We start from the raw sequence: 19,322 nt of genomic DNA, 5'->3' as shown, positions 1-19,322 counted from the left end.
CAGAAGATGAGTTTGTCAATGAGGGATGTGGATCAGGACACTGGAAAAGATCTTCTTCCTATAAAGAAGACTTCCGAGGATGAATCTTTTCGAACAAATCCTCAGAGCTCAACTCATGGTTCTACTAGTAGATTGGGACTTTCGGGGATTAGAATTGTGGAAGATGATGAAACGGTTCCTTCACGCCGGTCGTTGAAGCGAATGAGTTCACCAGAAAAATGAGAAGCGAAGCAACTGAGTGCATCAGGAGTTTTAGATGCTAAGGACCTCCCTATGTATGATGAAGATGGGGATGAAATGATTTATCAGGAAGAAGGTGCAGAAGAAAAACTCGAGATTGAGCTCAATGAAGATGAACCTGCATTCTTGCAAGGGCAGACCCGATATTCTATAGATATGTCACCAGTTAAGATATTTAAGAACCCTGAAGGATCTTTAAGTCGGGCAACAACACTTCAATCTGCTCTGATCAAGGAGCGTAGAGAAGTGAGAGAGCAACAGCAGAGAACAATGCTCGATTCGATTCCAAAGGATCTCAATCGTCCTTGGGAGGACCCAATGCCTGAGACTGGTGAGAGGCATCTTGCACAGGAGCTTAGGGGAGTTGGATTATCAGCTTATGATATGCCTGAATGGAAGAAAGATGCTTATGGGAAAGCACTAACTTTTGGGCAAAGGTCAAAACTCTATAAGTATAAGCGATGAAGTTACTAGACTTATTCAATCCAATCAACAAGTATAAACCATCAAAGAAACGTAATTCTAAGTATGACTTATCAAACTCTATAAGTATAAGCGATGAAGTTACTAGACTTATTCGATCAAATCAACTAAACATAGTTAAACAATGATGCACGTTGGTGAGAATCATGACAAGAAAAAGATACAAATATTTACTCATATCCTAAGCTTCATCTTCACTCTAGAAAAGAAAACTTAGCTACTCATGTTTATTGAAGAAATCATAAACATTTACATGAAATAATAATTGAGATTAAAAGAAAAGAAATCACCAAAATGATAGCTTTGTTGTTGGTGATGAGTTGATGGAGGACTTTGATGGTACGATTCTGAATTTTCGATCAAGTCTCTCTAAAAAAGACATAAGGAAATTTAAAGAAAAACCATTATACAATATGCTCTGGTTCTTCCTTCCTCTCTACAACTTTTCCTGATTCCTTCTAAAATATTCTCTCTTTAAGAGTTTTTCAATAATTCAGAAAAGAGAACAAAACAACATCAATCCAAGAGAAGCTCTCTCACAAAGAATCTCTGGACAAATCTTTCTGTAATTTTTATTTCTTCCAATCAAAACTACAACTTCCTCTCTCTCTACAATCACTCTCTGGAAATTCAGAAAAGAAGAAAATGGAAAACATATGAAGAGTACTTTGGTTCTATCTCTCTACTCTGTTTCTCTCTAATATAACAGTAAAAGAAGAAGATAACTCCTCTCTGAATTTTATCTCTCTCTAAAAATTATAGCATTGAAGCACAAAGAGAAAGAACAGAGAGATGATTTCTCTATGAAGTTCTCTGTTAATTAGTTCCTGCCCCTCCAAAGATGAGATACTCAACCTCTCTGTTTTTCCTTCTTTTATAACTAAAGAATAAGAGAGAGGTAAACCAGTATGGAGAGTTTCAAAGAAATCCCTCTGAAAATACAATCTCAGCTTGCCTTCGCTTAAACCTACTTCAAAACAGAGATCTTAAAAAACAGAGATCTTAAAAAACCTACTTCAAAATTTCCACTACTTTCAGTTTTTATCTGCAACTTAAACCTACTTCAAAACAGAGATCTTAAAAAACTTCAGTGAACATATCATCATCACCATTACCATGAAACAGAGAGAGGACTAGCAAAACTGAAGTTGCAGAAAACCACGCAACTAAACTTCTATACTGTTGTTTCTTTTGTTTGCTTCTTTAAGATCTTCGCTTTTGGAATTTGCCTTTCACTGTCTTCTCCCGTTCTCCGCAACGGGTTGAGAGCTCTGCTCGGGGACAACATCAAGAAAGTTTTCCGTACCTGATAGATGAAAGATGAAGCCATTGTTAACGCGGCCATATCGTACGACAAAAAACACAAATTGAAGAACAGAGGAACAATTCAGTTTACCTATATCCTCAAGCGATAGAGAATCCAACATAAAATCTGAAGTGAAAGGGAAATAGGGAGGAGGATAATTGCTCAATGCTTCTGGGACATCTGAAATCAACCATAGTTAGAATTATAAACAAAAGTACCCCTTAATTTTCCAATCAATGCGAATGTATGAAGTATAAGCAGTATATTTTTTTATTCTTAGGTATGCCTTTTTACTGCTAACTTCCTATGGAAACTAGACTTAATAAGAAGAGAGCCCGTTCTAAGGGTTTGCCAATTTGGTTACTGAAGAAATGAGAACATGATCATTGAAAGAAGTAAACATTCTCGTGAAGTCATTAGCTGAAAGAATGTCGAGGATCAAGAAACTAAACTTCAATTGGTGCCAGTTCAAGACACAACGTAAGAGAAATTTACATGGAAAGTTTGATAAATCTGCTGGTAGAACTGGGGTACTGAAATTCAAAGGATTATGGGCAAAATGTTGAAAGGAATCACTACCATTTATGTCCCCATAATCTGATCCCAACTGCAACTCTACGGGATTTGTTACATTGGATGTAAATGCTGTGTCAAATACCGATACACCCATATTCATTTCTGATGTATCTGATCCAGTGATCGGAAGCTGTCCCTTGGGTGCTACTGATGCAGGAGGACCAATAACCATCTCTGACATGAATGGCATGCCACTGCTTGGAGGAATAGTAGGTTCTATGTAAGCTGAAATACTCTCCATTTCCATACTGTGAAGGACACAAAAGAAATTGTAGTTGAGAAATTTCCATTCCCCTAGTGCGAAAAAGGTGAGGGCTTAAGAGATAAGAGCATTTTTACTTGCTCCAAGAATTCATCCTATCTGGATAGAAATTGTCAGGTGTAGGGATTCCATTGACCATATGATAGCTTGAAGTCATGTCATTCATGTAATCAAAATGGCAATTTCTGCTTGGCGGGAATGAAGCCGGCTGCAGTACTGGGAACACCATAGGTAAGTTGTTAACTGCATTGAATAAGAGTGGTACAGCTGATATAGGATAATAAGAACAGAAATAGCTTTACATATATAAAACCTGAACGAAACCAAATGACGAAACAACACCTGGCTTTTGATTATAAAAGAGACAAGAAACTTTGGGTTCAGCATAGCTTCTAAGGGGCATAGCTCTAATTCAATGAAAACTGTAAGCTAAAGAAAAAAAATTGATTTCCAGATATGGAACTTTTTGGAAGAATTGAGGGAATTTGGTCGTATTCTAACTATTGTAGCCTAACAAATAAAAATTTAAAAACAGTAAAACTTTGGAAGAGAGAGATCACCATGCATAGGTTGAATCCCATTCTGCAATGAAGGTAATGGAAAGTTAGGTAGTTCTGGCTCTGGATACATCATGAGTCGGTGTTGACGCTCAAGCAGACTATTGAACAAGAGGATCTGTTTCTTAAGGTTTAGCCTTGCGTAATACGCCCTGAAAAACTCAGCATTATCCTGTTCCATTCCCTTCCACACTTACTCAAACAAAGACAAAAAGAGGATTGTCAGACAACGATATTGACACTTTAAATGTTCTTATAAAGAGTAGAATTGAGCATTATCCTTATCTCTCAATTGGTTAAACTATCAACTATTCGATCGGAATTTCACTGTTACCAATTCCGCAATTTATTAGTCATAAATAGATGAAGACTTCCAATTGTAAGTAATCAACAATGAAATTTCATACGCAAGCTGCAGACTTAGGTTCTTGAATTCATTCGAAGAGCTTCAACAATTACATACATCCAGAGGACCTGAACTGAAGTATACAATTGAATACAGACGGACACACACACTTTCTTTTTTTGGAGAAAGACAAAAATATTGATTGAAGGAAGTTACAAAAAGATATCATACACAAATAAAGACTACGGGTACCTACACAATGGTAAAAATGGCTTACCGATTACGAGTGAAATCTCTAAAAAGAAAAATTTCCAATTTTCGCTCTTTGCCCAAAAATAAACTAGCGAAATAATAAAGGCAACGCAAAGGTGTCATAACTCATCAGAAACAGAGTTCGCATACCTATAAAAGTAATTTCAGGATCTATTTCACTACGATTATATAGTGTCTTTACCGCTTCATCCATGTTCATATATAACTTTAAACAACGTTCTACCAGTGTACGGACCTACAACAACCAAATGAACCGAAACTGGAAGATGAGAACTCGAGAAGGGTCCATTTGAGCTCACATTCCAGAAAAAATTAATAAAAGACTGCCTTACAAGTGTAATATATTTGTCGGAGTCTGCCACGGTTGTGTCGGTTGCAATATTATTGTGTTGCTCACCTTGAGCTGTTTCGGGCATAGTTGATGGTTCTTGTTGAAGCTCTTTTCTCTTTAGATACATGACACAAATGTAAGAAAAATAAAGAAACATTAGGAATAATTACACTATCTCCTAATGATCACAAATTGAAGACTCATTCCAATATAAATTGACTGGGTTTGTGGTCAAATAAACAAGAGAACCAAGACTTCCTTAGACACATTTGCCTAACAATATAACAAGTAAGATAGTTCAGACTTTTTAGTTTAAAAGCTCAGATATATCATATTTAAATCTACTATTCTAATACATAAGCGGTGTGCCTTTTAACTCGTTCTAGATCTCTAACAAATGCTACATTTCCAATATGTTCTAATACATACGTCCTCAAAGTTGAGGAGTTCTATAGCTATTCAATATTTCTAACGCACTCTAATCCATTGGTCCTCGACTTCTGCTAGTTCTCTAGTAAATGAATGTTTCTAGCTTATAGGATATCGACTCATAATAAAATCTATAGAAACGTGAAAACCCTCACCCACTTTTGATGAGAGAGAAAGTAAAAAAAATAGTACATAAAGATTTGAAAGAAAATCATGATTTTTTAGTAGAGAATGATAATGTGCCATAGTTAAGTACCTTTAAGGGTTTCATCTCGATTTAACAATGGTGCACTTATCACTCTCTTTATTTAAATGGCGCACTTATCATCTCTTAGTATACTTCTCCAATGAAATCACCTGTTAAGACAAAAGTGCTGACACTTTTTTGTCAAAGTCTAGTGAAGTCCAAGTAAAATTCAAGTACTAAAATTAGAAAGTTATATTGGGGAAAGAATAGTGAAAGATTCCCTTCCTTATCGCCTTTCCGACACATATATATCAAAAGGAATTAAAAGAGACAGGCAAAAAAAAAAACCCGACATCTAATCGACATTGGCGTTGTCTTTGAAGTAGAAACTAGGAAGAGCTAAATATTAATGAAATCTACATTACACTATTACATACAAAATAGTAAACAATAAAAGTAACATGTCAAGTTGCAAATTTAAAATTAAAATAAATAAAACAACATACACCAATCTCTTTTTTTGGAAATGGACTACAATAGTCATCATTACAAGCTATCCTAAGGGACCTAAAGTCCATTCAAACTAGATCTACTTTATTTATATCCAATTTCATTAAATTGCACTTCGCGAAGATCGAACCTGGGACCTGACTAATAACAACAGTCTTAATCACTAACAAATTTGTAGCTAATTAACCAAACGGATAAGGGAAATAGTTGAGTATTGCATAATTAAATATGCAGATAAACCTAAAGATCACTAATAAGCTTGAGTATAGCATATAAAGTTAGGGACTATGGTTTATAATGCCACACATAAACTAACCCTGAATTTATAAAACAATCAAAAGAAAAAGAATATGTTCTAATTACCTTCATAGAAGACTCTTAAACTCTTTCCAGTCACAACTCAGTGTTAACCATTTCAGAAACCCTAGCTTATTTCAAGAAAACTCATATCAGTATAAAATCAAAATTAAAAAATCTGATACATAATCAAATAGTACAGTAAAACTAACGATAAACTAACTGTAAGAACTTCTCTACTTATCCACTGGAAGAACTTGAACTAGTAGCATTTTAATTCAAGAACTTTCTCTCACTAAAAATCTAATAAACTTTGGGGTGTCAAGAAATTAAAAGTTGAGGATTTGTTTGGGCTGCATTCCGATTCATGAGTTGAAATTCAGAATATTGCGAAAGTGAAGAATGGAGGGTTTTTAGAGAAACAAAAGGAGAAAGAAAAGGAGGAGAAAAAAGAGAGGGTCCTATCGATTTATAAATTCGTTACTATTTCTAACCTAGTTAATTATGAGGATTAAGGACTGACCAAAGGCTGTGTGGGCCAACCTATCCCAAATCCGTTTTTTTTTTGGAGAAATAGACTACCATTTTGGGCAACCAAATTTTGACTATTGGGTTTTCTTGTTGCCCTAGGAAAACATGGGGTTTATATTGATATGGCAGCCTTAGACCATCTCTAGTTCAACAGTCAAAAGAATCTCTATTCATCCCTTGCTCCTAAATTTAATTGTAAGATATTCTGATGGTTGTGATGGTTTATAGTCGTGTTACACGAGTTTCTGTATCGGCCACAACTTTCTAATGGACCAAATATCTCTAGTGTGATGTTTGTCTTCAAATAAGAAACACATTTATCTAAGTTTTGTCAATGATCTGAATCTCTAAAAATGCTAACATGTCCATTAGATCGTGCCGAGTGATGATCTTATAGTTTTTTTTTTGTTATTTTTTTTCAATGTTAAATTTACTGTCTATGCTTGTTTTATTTTTATTTATTTTTGTTGAAGTTTAGATGTTTGTTTTATAAAGGTCAGGGGCGGCCCCGGCCCAAAGCACCCAAAGCGGGTGCTTTGGGCCCCAACATAGATAAGGGCCTCTTCTTTGGGTTTAGTGAGCTGGTTTAATCGAAATATATATTGTTATAACTAAACTAACGACAGGATTGAGTCTATAGCTCAGTGGAAAAGGTCTTGATTTTTATGATGGTCAGAGGTTCGAACCTACCAATGAACAACATTAAAGAATTTTTGCTTATACTTAAAAGGGCCCATATTCCTAACTTAGCTTTAGGCCCCAAAATTGGTTGGGCCGGCCCTCATAAAGGTCTGTAGGCGTGTATCTAATATTTGTCTTTGAAATTCGAAAAAATGACAACTAATTTTCAATTTCCAAATTGGGCTAACCGACCGAACCCACTCATTGGCCCGATTTACCCGACTGTTTTACAGGGGTCGGACGAGTATTGGCGGTCTGAAATTAATATTTTACCTGTTAGGCCTGTCTGAATACCTTGATGACTAGACCTAGTTACCCGTACCCACTTGACCCATCTACTGTTCTACCCGCGGGTAATCTGCCCGTACCATTTCTCAACCCTCGTTGTGAGGGAAGTTTGGTTTATTGGGTTCCCTTTCCCCTTTGTGAAGTTTCCTATTGGAATGGATAGAATTAGCCACCAACAAATAGCTCTGGAGTTAGTTTTTTTTTTGAAATGTTCAGCGCGTCTTGAACTCTCATCCTCTAAAGTAGAAGACTACAACTCTGGAGCTAGTTGCGTTGGACTTTAGGCTTCTGTAAGAGTTTAAATTTGTCAGTTATCGTGTTTATCACATCTTATTGAAATATTTATGTTACTGTAATTATCGTAGTCGATTTTCTAGAAATACTAGAATTGATTTTGTAAATCAAAATTGATACAAGTTAACCGATTTTTTTTGTCTTTAGTAGTGGTATGATAGGATTTAGATGGTTCTGTGAATTAAGATTTGTTGGATCTTTGAACCAAATGATTCGCTTACCCAAAAAAAAAGGGTCTAGTCCAACCCTTCAACCCTAAGTGAAATAAAAAGACACTTTGTAGATTATCTATTATCAGAAAACTTTATAGAGTTTTCACAAAAAATAGAGAAATAAAATTTCTGATTTTAAGATGGCTGCGACTTTGGGGAATAAAGAAAATTCTCCGGGGAATAAAGACTTTTCTTAAAACTAGTCAAATAAGATTGACTTTTTATGTTTCTTTTTATTGCTAAGGGGCTTTCAATTTTAGAAGATGCTATAAAAAAGGCTCCTCCATCTCATCACCTCTCTCTGCCACTTCATCTTCTCGACACCTCATCATCTTCTCCGGCGAAAGTCGCCGGGCGACCAATTTTCCGGCCGGCGACCTTCAAAAACATAAATTTTTTTTATTTTTCTCTCTCCTCTCTCTCTCTCTAAATTTTTTTTTTCTTTTCTCTCTCTCTCTCTCTAGAACAGATCTTGTTAATGCATCAATTAATACCCATTTATCATACTAACCGAAGAAAACTTAGATGTTCGGATTTGTTACTAACCGAAAAAACTTAGATGTTCGGGTTTGTTACTTACTGCTTCTCTAATAGGTTTTGAGACTCGAAAAAGTTGCTTCAAGTCTTCGTGATCAACGCAACACACTATCCTTATCTGCAAACAAACCAAAACCCATAAGATTTCTTCTAAATTCAATCAAACCGATAACAAAATCTATGTAGTTTCTCGAATTACTAACCAAAATGTCTTGTGTTAATGCATCAAGGGACATCCTTTTCGTATCAACCACAGGCGAAAAATAACGTTTCTTTGATGGTATTTTGAGAGGAAGATCAATATGAAGTGATTCCATTTCCATAAAGTTTAAAACAGAAACCCTTTTCCTTGATAATGTCCTTGTACAGTTACCAAATTCTAATCTTCCATGTAGGGCATCCGATGAAGTATTTAAGCTAGAAGCCCTTTTTATAGAATTCATATTCTTCCCCCATGCCATTGTTAAACGAGTAAATAACCCTGAAGTCATGAATGCACACATTGTTCCTTAATTTTAAGATCAAGGATAGAGAAATATGGAAGAATTTCAAAACTAATCACTCAAAACCCTAATCTCAATAGTGGAAATGAAACTTATAAACAGGAAACCCTAAAGAACTTAATCATTCATGAATACAAATCTACCATAAGAATCAAAAACCCACATTTCTAAAACAATGTTCCTTAATTGTAAGATAAAGAAGAATGTTAAATCAAATACCAAACCCTAACAACAAAGTCTTCATTCTTCAATGTTCACTGGTGAAAATAAAAACTCATTTCTAACAACCCTAGATAAGATAAATCCATTATTCTAAAACAAAATAAAAGTTTTTTCTCTCTCTTTCTCTCTAAACTTAGATGAATTTTTTTTTTCGAGTCTCAAAACCTATTAGAGAAACATATCTGTTCTAGAGAGACAGAGAAAAAAAATTTATGTTTGAAGGTCGCCAGCCGGAAAATTGGCCGGCTGGCGACTTTCGCCGGAGAAGATGATGAGGTGTTGAGAAGATGAGGTGGCAGAGAGAACAGATGAGATGGAGGAGAACTTTCAAAAAAATGTATTCTGTATTCCCCATAAAAATTTATTCCCCGGAGAATTTTCAAAAAAAATGTGGATTCCCTCGAGAATTTATTCCCCAGAGAGTTTTCTTTATTCCCCAAAGCCGTGGCCTTTAAGATTTGGGTGATAAAGTAGAAAAGGAAAAAGTATTTCACACCCATTTGAAATCACTAGAATTGAACCAATTTCATACATCAAAATTGGTTCGAAACCACCTTTTTGAGTCAAAGACGAATGAAGGGCGTCGATAAAACTTGACTTGTTGTCATTAGTGATGCGAATTGGGCGAAACCAAGTACAGAACATCGACCATTTAAGGACAGTCAACCAAACCAGACCAGATACAAAACATGAGGCACGAGACGAATATGGGCTAGGGTGTAGTATCCTGAGGCAACCCTACCCAGGAACAGGCGCATACAACTTTACAAGTTTAGTCTGGGCCTCTATATGCCTAGGATCTTATGACTATCCAACAGAAGATAGGAGCGATCATAGATCAGTTGTGGACTATTTAGCTCAATGATGACAAACCAATTAGAGCTTTGGTGGATTAAATTTAGTCTAGTTAGGTTTGGCTAAGTTATAATGTTATATCCCCTCCAACTGATTCAAAATATTAAATTATTCTTAAACTCGTATAATGCTAGCTTATTTCATGTTCTTATATCCAGAAGATACTATTGTTGCAAAAATAAAATAATAGTCAGCTAATTAGTAACAGAGGTAATATCAACAAATGTAAATCATTATCATAAAAAAAACATCTTTCTTAAACTTTTAAACCCTAAAAACATGCAGTCTTAATCTTCTTACCATCTCAAGATTAAGAGCTTGGCTAAATAAATTTACACATGAAAACTGAAATTTCAACCTACTTTTTCACTAATTCAGCATCTACCTTTGTTTTCTATTTATCTTATGATCATAGTATGTTTCAATATGTTCATGAAGAAGAGAAAGGTCAGTAGGACAAGCTAAAAACAATCTAATGCTTCAACAAAATAAAACCCTAGAAAGATTTCAAATCTGACCAAAGATCATAAACAAGTTAAACAAAAAGTGCTTCAAATCTAACTATGTATATCAAAAGAGGAAAAGAAACACTGAGCCATGATGTCCCATGTGAAACTTCCCTTTGTTCCAATCCCTACAAGTTCTTATTTTTTTACCCATTGAAATGGGTGTTTAAAAAGAGAGTTCTAAGAGCAATTATATACATGAAGTCAACAATTACTCTATAACACAAAAGAAGTGTTTAACTTGCATAGAAGATATACAAGAAATCACTTAATGAGAAGGTTTTTTGTTTTAGTTGTCACCACCACCACCACCAGTATTGCCATCACCACCACCAGCATTGCCACCACCAACACCATGGCTGCCCCGACCACCAGTGCTGCCACTACCGGCGCTGGCACCACCAACACTGCCACCGCCAACACCACCATTACCTCCTTGGTATGGAAATGAAAGAGGAGGAAAATCCTCAATATTTCAACTGATAATTCATCTGACTTGATGGTCTGATAAACAAACATCCCAAAAAAAAAAAAAAAAATATAACGCGATGGCATGACAAGCAAAAAAGAAGGTTATAATGAAATTACTGTAGTATGTAAAAGATATAGTATCAACTACCAGAGTTAACGAAATCAAACTCTAGAAACTGAAAATTGGAACAAGTATTTTACCTTTGAAGTTGAGGAGAAGAGGGTCGGTGCAGGGAAGAGCGAGTAGGTGAATCTCCTCGAAACCTCTGTGGCTCATAAACATCTCTTGAATCCACTCCTTCGCCAAGATGTGAAACTTCATTCATCCTTGGGAAATGTCCAGGCCCAACAGACCCAAATTCAAGCAGATCAGAAGGTGAACCAGTACCAACATTGTGATCATCATAGGAATACAACATGACATCAGAAGGAACTCCAGATCCTATTGTGAGGACATTGGAGCTATCCATTGTTAGTTGATTCGTTCCATACAATGTATGGGTAGAACTATTGTGAGCGGGGCTTGAGGAACCAAATGACCCAGCTTGGGCCTGGTATGATTGCACAGATTCATGCGTGTATGAATTCCATGGCTTATCGGATGAATCTGATTTTGAGCTAGGTTTATCCGAGAAGTTGTTGCTGTAGCTTTGACCACCAGGCTGTGGTCTAGGGATGACCTTCCAGTTCCCTTCTTTGTAACCATTGCGGCCACACCAATCATAACCTTGATTCCCTCTACGGTTTCTAGCACCTGAAGATGGACGATCCCGGGACCTCTGAAATATTTAAATTGGTATCAGTCTCTCTCTCTCTCTACAATGAGGCCAGCAACATATATGATCGATAAGTGCATCTATCAATAAATATTTGGCAGGTTAAAGAAACTGTGTTCTACTTTTTCCTAATTTCTGAAAAGTCAATTACCATCTAGAGAAGTCGAATTTTCGTGTTTGCATACGTTAGTATACCAAGATGAGCCCTAAATCTTGAAACTACGAAGTCCCGTCAAAATTTCTACTAATTATATTTAAGTGGAAGGCATAAAGCTTCACTGGCGGATGGGCTGTCCGAATCAGTGAAGATCGTCACTGAACAACCCGAAATTATGTCAGCTGCCATGTACTTGAAAAGTTCTACTGAAAGATATCCAAACAGGAATACTAGCTATATACCTGTTATACATTCTAGCAACTTTGGGTTTTGGTCTAAATCACAAAACCTATTATGTTCTAATAACTGCAACGGGTAGACCCACAACCAGACAGTTCGTTCAGATATACTTCAATTTCTCAGAAAAATGGATTTCGACGTGCATGACATTAACATAAGCCATGCATCACCATTTCCGAAACTGGGGCACATAAAGTACCAAGACTGCTTCGTATCCATCCTAAGATCTAGTTACTAATAGTGACACCAGTAAGGTAAAGGTGTTGTGGTGCTTTCTTCCTAAAGAGCATAACACAGGATTTTTTTTTCATAACGTACATTCTATATCCAGACACAATACGTAAAACAAACCAACTAAGAAATCAAGGAAATGTGGAAACCAGAAAAGAATATCTGAAGTATCAAATTCTAGTGATCTTACAGGACTAGGAAGATAGGTGCCAGTTCCACCACGATGTCTAGGAGCTTCATCGCCATAATGTTGGTACGCAGCAGTAGCCCCACTAATTCCAGGCTGCAGTGGTGGAAGAGGAACCACGGGAGGGGCATAACCCATTAACTGTGTCAATGGATTCACATTTCCTGAAGGAGGTCTACCTGGATCATCCCATGGGAATTGTCCTTGTAAGTACACGGGAGGTACTTCAATAGGTTAAGGATAAGTCAACGGCCGCCCACCATGGTATAATTGTTCTTGACAGTATCTCCCATACTGTAGATTCTGCCAATGGCTGACAAAGTCACTACGGAAGATGTCAGACTTGTACTCGTCTGAAAAATCTAACCAATTAGCAACCAGGATGGCTTGAGAACTACCAAAATTATAAGGTTGATCGAGGATCCCAACTGAATTAAAGTTCTGATCAGACGGTTTCACACTGTTGCTATCTTGCCTCTCCTCCCCATAGAAAGGGCTTCGGAATCCTTCAGAGTTTCCCCACTCAGTTGGTACATTGTGCACTTGAAGCATCGCTGAGAATGGAACAGGAGGCCCACTGGGATAAAGTGCAGAGGATTCAACTCCAGAGTAACCCACCGTTCTTTGTCGTGAGCCACAACCTACATATATAGGATTACTAGATAATATCGAAGTTGAACCACTGATCTGTTCTGTATCATAGCTCGAGACTTTATTAGATGCTGACTGGATGCTTCTTTTATCCGTTTCTAAAGTTGAGACAGTAACCAATTCTTGGCTCTCATCATTTGCCTGGGAAGAACCATGATCAAACAATGAAACCTCATATTGCGACCCAGTCTTGCCTTTCCATTGACAGTAGAGTGGACCAAAGACGGAGATGTTTCATTTCCCTCATTGTTTCCTGATGACTTAGGGATCATAGATGATCCGTCTAATGAACTTTCAGCAAACACTTCGTCTCTTGAAGAAGTCTCATTTTCAGCTTCAATAACTTCGTCTGGGTCTTCCCCCATGCCTCTCAAGCCTGCTTCATCATGCGAACTATTTGAAGCATTATTTGAATTGGTAGCATCTTCAAGGATTTGATGAGACGAAGTGAGTCTCCAAGATAATGGATCTTCAGTTGAAGATCTTGTGCTGTCAGAACCTGCAACCTCAGAGCCTGAAATTTCCTCCCTATTCTCATTACGATCTGTCCTTGAAGCAACAATTTCACTTTTTGCCACTTCTGGCATCTTGTCACGGCTTCCTTGAGACAAAATGACATTAAATGATGTCTTTGAGAGCTCTGGACTAAAACTTGTTCTTGCAAACCGAAACCTTCCCTGACCTTCATTGATCAAATAAGGTCTGGAACTTTGAACCTTCTCAGTAAGTACAGTTTCATTAGAGCAGCTGCTATGCCTTGCTATTTGATCAGAGATCATTGGGCTGACTTGATTTACATAATTCTTCTCAGTTGGAAGTTCAGATATATTTGAATTCCTAGATATACTTTCTGAAGGGTGTATACCATTTCAGAGGAAGTATTAGGATAAGAATGGGTATCCTCAGCTTCAATGTCATACTTTGAAGTGTTCCTGTTCATGATTACTCTATCTACATAGCCGAACATATCCTCAGGGTTCATGTGTAATGGTTGCGGGCGCAAAATATCATAACTTGTGGCATCAGGACTACGGCCACTTTCATGTCTATCCCATGTATTTATAAAGAACTGATTGAATTCATAAATTAAGTCCTTCCTGGGACACTCAAGTAACCTGACCAGCATTTTAGCCCCATAGGCGAAGGCACTTTGTATCCTATAGAAGTTACCTGGAAAATATGAAACAACTTTGTAAAGATCAAGTTATAGAATACCCTAGTAAAAGCAATGGCACGTAAAAAAGCTGAGACCAAAAATTGTGAAATATTATAATTTCACTGTAGCATCACACTTCAGAGGCATGTGAATCAGTTATCTTAACAAGAGAAATAATATTATACTCCCTCCGTCCCATTTTGTTTGACCTTTTGGGAGATCCAACTTATTAAGGATTTTCATTTATTGCTTCTTAACTAAATGTATTTTTCTAAATTACCCATATTTACTTTAGAGTATTACAATGAAAACCACATTGGAAGTAGTGTAGAACCAATAGAAACTTTTTATTAGTATTAAAAGCAAGGGTAGATTGGGAAACATCAGTAAAACTAATAATAAATGAGTCTTAATTATTTAAAGTAAGTGGACAAACATTTTGGTGCTTCCTTAAAAGGAATAACACCCAAACAAAATGGGACGGAGGGAGTATTGAATATTATGCCTGTTTATTACAATGATAAATACTCAATATAAAGCTTTATCAAATTCTAGCTATATTAAGAGATATTCATTTGAAGACCGAATATGAAAAAGCGTTCATAGATGAAAATTATATCACAATTGAGTTTAGACTGTAAAATATTAATTTCAGACCGCCATTACTCGTCCGACCCTTGTAAAATAGTCGGGTAAATCGGGCCAATGAGTGGGTTCGGTCGGTTAGCCCAATTTGGAAATTGAAGATTAGTTGTCATTTTTTCAAATTTCAAAGACAAATATTAGATACACGCCTACATGCCTTTAATCCTTTATAAAACAATCATCTAAACTTCAACAAAAAAAAAAAAAAAAAACAAGCATTGACAGAAAATTGAAAATTGAAAAAAATAACAAAAAAAAACTATAAGTCATCACTCAGCACGATCTCATGGACATGTTAGCATTTTTAGAGATTCAGATAATTGACAAAACTTAGATAAATGTGTTTCTTATTTGAAGACAAACATCACACTAGAGATATTTGGTCCATTAGAAAGCTGTGGTCGATACAGAAACTCATGTAACACGACTATAAACCATCACAACCATCAGCATATCTTACAATTAAATTTAGGAGCAAGGGATGAATAGAGATTCTTTTGAGTGTTGAACTGGAGATGCTCTAAGGCTGCCATATCAATACAAACCCCATGTTTTCCTAGGGCAACAAGAAAACCCAATAGTCAAAACTTGGTTGCCCAATATGGTAGTCTATTTCTAAAAAAAAAAACAGATTTGGGATAGGTTGGCCCACACAGCCTTTGGTCAGTCCTTAATCCTCATAATTAACTAGGTTAGAAATAGTAACGAATTTATAAACCGAAGGGACCCTCTCTTTTTTCTCCTCCTTTTCTTTCTCTAAAAACCCTCCCTTCTTCACTTTCGCAATATTCTGAATTTCAACTCATGAATCGGATTTCAGCCCAAACAAATCCTCAACTTTTAATTTCTTGACACCCCAAAGTTTATTAGATTTTTAGTGAGAGAAAGTTCTTGAATTATAATGCTACCAGTTCAAGTTCTTCCAGTGGATAAGTCGAGAAGTTCTTACAGTTAGTTTATCGTTAGTTTTACTGTATTATTTGATTATGTATTAGATTTTTTAATTTTGATTTTATACTGATTTGAGTTTTCTTGAAATAAGCTAGGGTTTCTGAATTCGTTGATACTGAGTTGTGACTGGAAAGAGTTTAAGAGTCTTCTATGAAGGTAATTAGAACATCTTCTTTTTCTTTTGATTGTTTTATAAATTCAGGGTTAGTTTATGTGTGGCATTATAAACCCTAGTCCCTAACATTATATGCTATACTCAAGCTTATTAGTGATCTTTAGGTTTATCTGCATATTTAATTATGCAATACTCAACTATTTCCCTTATCCGTTTGGTTAATTAGCTACAAATTTGTTAGTGATTAAGACTGTTGTTATTAGTCAACCACCTCATCAGCATCTTGCTATAGTGGTTGGGCACCCACTCCACAACACAGAGGTCCCAGGTTCGATCTTCGCGAAGTGCAATTTAATGAAATTGGATATAAATAGAGTAGATCTAGTTTGAATGGACTTTAGGTCCCTTAGGATAGCTTGTAATGATGACTATTGTAGTCCATTTCCAAAAAAAGAGATTGGTGTATGTTGTTTTATTTATTTTAATTTTAAATTTGCAACTTGACATGTTACTTTTATTGTTTACTATTTTGTATGTAATATTGTAATGTAGATTTCATTAATATTTAGCACTTCCTAGTTTCTACTTCAAAGACAACGCCAATGTCGATTAGATGTCGGGTTCTTTTTTTTGCCTGTCTCTTTTAATTCCTTTTGATGTATATGAGTCGGAAAGGCGATAAGGAAGGGAATCTTTCACTATTCTTTCCCCAATATAACTTTCTAATTTTAGTACTTGAATTTTACTTGGACTTCACTAGACTTTGACAAAAAAGTGTCAGCGCTTTTGTCTTAACAGGTGATTTCATTGGAGAAGAAACATTTATACCAAAAGATGATAAGTGCGCCATTTAAATAAAGAGAGTGATAAGTGCACCATTGTTAAATCGAGATGGAACCCTTAAAGGTACTTAACTATGGCACATTATCATTCTCTACTCAAAAATCATGATTTTCTTTCAAATCTTTATGTACTGTTTTTTTTACTTTCTCTTTCATCAAAAGTGAGTGAGGGTTTTCACGTTTCTATAGATTTTATTATGAGTCGATATCCTATAAGCTAGAAACATTCATTTACTAGAGAACTAGCAGAAGTCGAGGACCAATGGATTAGTGTGCGTTAGAAATATTGAATAGCTAGAGAACTCCTCAACTTTGAGGACGTATGTATTAGAACATATTGGAAATGTAGCATTTGTTATAGATCTAGAACGAGTTGAAAGGCACACCGCTTATGTATTAGAATAGTAGATTTAAATATGATATATCTGAGCTTTCAAACTAAAAAGTCTGAACTATCTTACTTGTTATATTGTTAGGCAAATGTGTCTAAAGAAGTCTTGGTTCTCTTGTTTATTTTTTCTGGAATGTGAGCTCAAATGACCCTTCTCGAGTTCTCATCTTCCAGTTTCGGTTTATTTGGTTGTTGTAGGTCCGTACACTGGTAGAACGTTGTCTAAAGTTATATATGAACATGGATGAAGCGGTAAAGACACTATATAATCGTAGTGAAATAGATCCTGAAATTACTTTTATAGGTATGTGAACTCTGTTTCTGATGAGTTATGACACCTTTGCGTTGCCTTTATTATTTCGCTATTTTATTTTTGGGCAAAGAGCAAAAATTGGAAACTTTTCTTTTTAGAGATTTCACTCGTAATCGGTAAGCTATTTTTACCATTGTGTAGGTACCCGTAGTCTTTATTTGTATATGATATCTTTTTGTAACTTCCTTCAATCAATATTTTTGTCTTTCTCCAAAAAAAGAAAGTGTGTGTGTGTCCGTATGTATTCAGTTGTATACTTCAGTTCAGGTCCTCTGGATGTATGTAATCGTTGAAGCTCTTCGAATAAATTCAAGAACCTAAGTCTGTAGCTTGCGTATGAAGTTTCATTGTTGATTACTTACAATTGGAAGTCTCCATCTATTTATGACTAATAAATTGCAGAATTGGTAACAGTGAAATTCCGATCGAATAGTTGATAGTTTAACCAATTGAGAGATAAAATGCTCAATTCTACTCTTTATAAAGAACATTTAAAGTGCCAATATCGTTGTCTGTCAATCCTCTTTTTGTCTTTGTTTGAGTAAGTGCGGAAGGGAATGGAACAGGATAATGCTGAGTTTTTCAGGGCGTATTACGCAAGGCTAAACCTTAAGAAACAGATCCTCTTGTTCAATAGTCTGCTTGAGCGTCAACACCGACTCATGATGTATCCAGAGCCAGAACTACCTAACTTTCCATTACCTTCATTGCAGAATGGGATTCAACCTATGCATGGTGATCTCTCTCTTCTAAAATTTTACTGTTTTTAAATTTTTATTTGAGAAAAAGCACATAATCGAGCCATTGTTAGGCTACAATAGTTAGGATACGACCAAATTCCCTCAATTCTTCCCAAAAGTTCCATATCTAGGAATCAATTTTTTTTCTTTAGCTTGCAGTTTTCATTGAAATAGAGCTATGCCCCTTAGAAGCTATGTTGAACCCAAAGTTTCTTGTCTCTTTTATAATCAAAAGCCAGGTGTTGTTTCGTCATTAGGTTTAGTTCAGGTTTTATATATGTAAAGCTATTTCTGTTCTTATTATCCTATATCAGCTGTACCACTCTTATTCAATGCAGTTAACAACTTACCTATGGTGTTCTCAGTACTGCAGCCGGCTTTATTCCCGCCTAACAGAAATTGCCATTTTGATTACATGAATGACATGCCTTCAAGCTATCATATGGTCAATGGAATCCCTACACCTGACAATTTCTATCCAGATAGGATGAATTCTTGGAGCAAGTAAGAATGCTTTTATCTCTTAAGCCCTCACCTTTTTCGCACTAGGGGAATGAAAATTTCTCGACTACAATTTCTTATGTGTCCTTCACAGTATGGAAATGGAGAGTATTTCAGCTTACATAGAACCTACTATTCCCCCCAGCAGTGGCATGCCATTCATGTCAGAGATGGTCATAGGTCCTCCTGCATCAGTCGCACCCAACGGACAGCTTCCGATCACTCGATCAGATACATCAGAAATGAATATGGGTGTATTGGTATTTGACACAGCATTTACATGCAATGTAACAAATCCCGTTGAGATGCAGTTTGGATCCGATTATGGACATAAATGGTAGTGATTCCTTTCAACATTTTGCCCATAATCCGTTCAATTTCAGTACCCCAGTTCTACCAGCAGATTTATCAAACTTTCCAGGTAAATTTCTCTTACTATGTGTCTTGAACTGGCACCAATTGAAGTTTAGTTTCTTGATCTTCGGCATACCTAAGAATAAAAAAAATATACTGCTTATACTTCATACAT

General features: G+C 36.0%; 1 protein-coding gene and 1 long non-coding RNA gene across 4 annotated transcripts; one reads left to right on the top strand and one right to left on the bottom strand.

Annotated features, from left to right (window-relative positions):
- Positions 1-1,745: 1,745 nt before the first annotated feature.
- LOC147538715 (uncharacterized) lies at positions 1,746-5,136 on the bottom strand. 3 transcript variants are annotated; one of them, XR_015225262.1, is made up of 8 exons: positions 5,060-5,136; positions 4,376-4,489; positions 4,173-4,278; positions 3,428-3,616; positions 2,945-3,083; positions 2,525-2,853; positions 2,120-2,200; positions 1,746-2,029 (listed from the first exon to the last, which is right to left on the bottom strand). XR_015225262.1 is itself a non-coding variant. In XM_086640694.1 (8 exons), exons 1-8 carry the CDS (start codon positions 5,072-5,074, stop codon positions 1,956-1,958), a joined length of 1,083 nt encoding a protein of 360 aa, XP_086496820.1. In that variant the 5' UTR covers positions 5,075-5,136; the 3' UTR covers positions 1,746-1,955. The 3 variants fall into 3 exon arrangements, 2 of the variants coding, with proteins under 2 accessions (XP_086496820.1, XP_086496821.1); XM_086640694.1 differs by having other exon boundaries at positions 2,120-2,209; positions 2,945-3,110; XM_086640695.1 differs by having other exon boundaries at positions 2,120-2,209.
- Positions 5,137-17,443: 12,307 nt separating this feature from the next.
- On the top strand, positions 17,444-18,653 carry LOC147538714 (uncharacterized). The gene is made up of 3 exons (XR_015226067.1): positions 17,444-17,543; positions 18,099-18,287; positions 18,631-18,653. It is a non-coding gene; the product is annotated as an uncharacterized LOC147538714 (long non-coding RNA).
- The last annotated feature ends 669 nt before the right edge of the window (positions 18,654-19,322 follow it).

The sequence above is a fragment of the Eschscholzia californica genome, unplaced genomic scaffold, assembly GCF_041429995.1.
Source record: "Eschscholzia californica isolate CP2 unplaced genomic scaffold, dmEscCali1.0.p SCAF_5, whole genome shotgun sequence".
In the NCBI taxonomy this organism is placed as follows: Eukaryota; Viridiplantae; Streptophyta; class Magnoliopsida; order Ranunculales; family Papaveraceae; genus Eschscholzia; species Eschscholzia californica.
Note: the sequence above shows the minus strand (reverse complement) of the source record. Positions and strands in the feature narration are given on the sequence as shown.

Bases quoted from the DNA above. Each gene is read 5' to 3' on its own strand.
- LOC147538715 (XM_086640694.1), bottom strand. The intron at 2,210-2,524 runs GTAAATTTCTCT...GGTTGATTTCAG, and splicing joins AGATTTATCAAACTTTCCAT to ATGTCCCAGAAGCATTGAGC. The intron at 2,030-2,119 runs GTAAACTGAATT...TTCATCTATCAG, and splicing joins TCTATCGCTTGAGGATATAG to GTACGGAAAACTTTCTTGAT.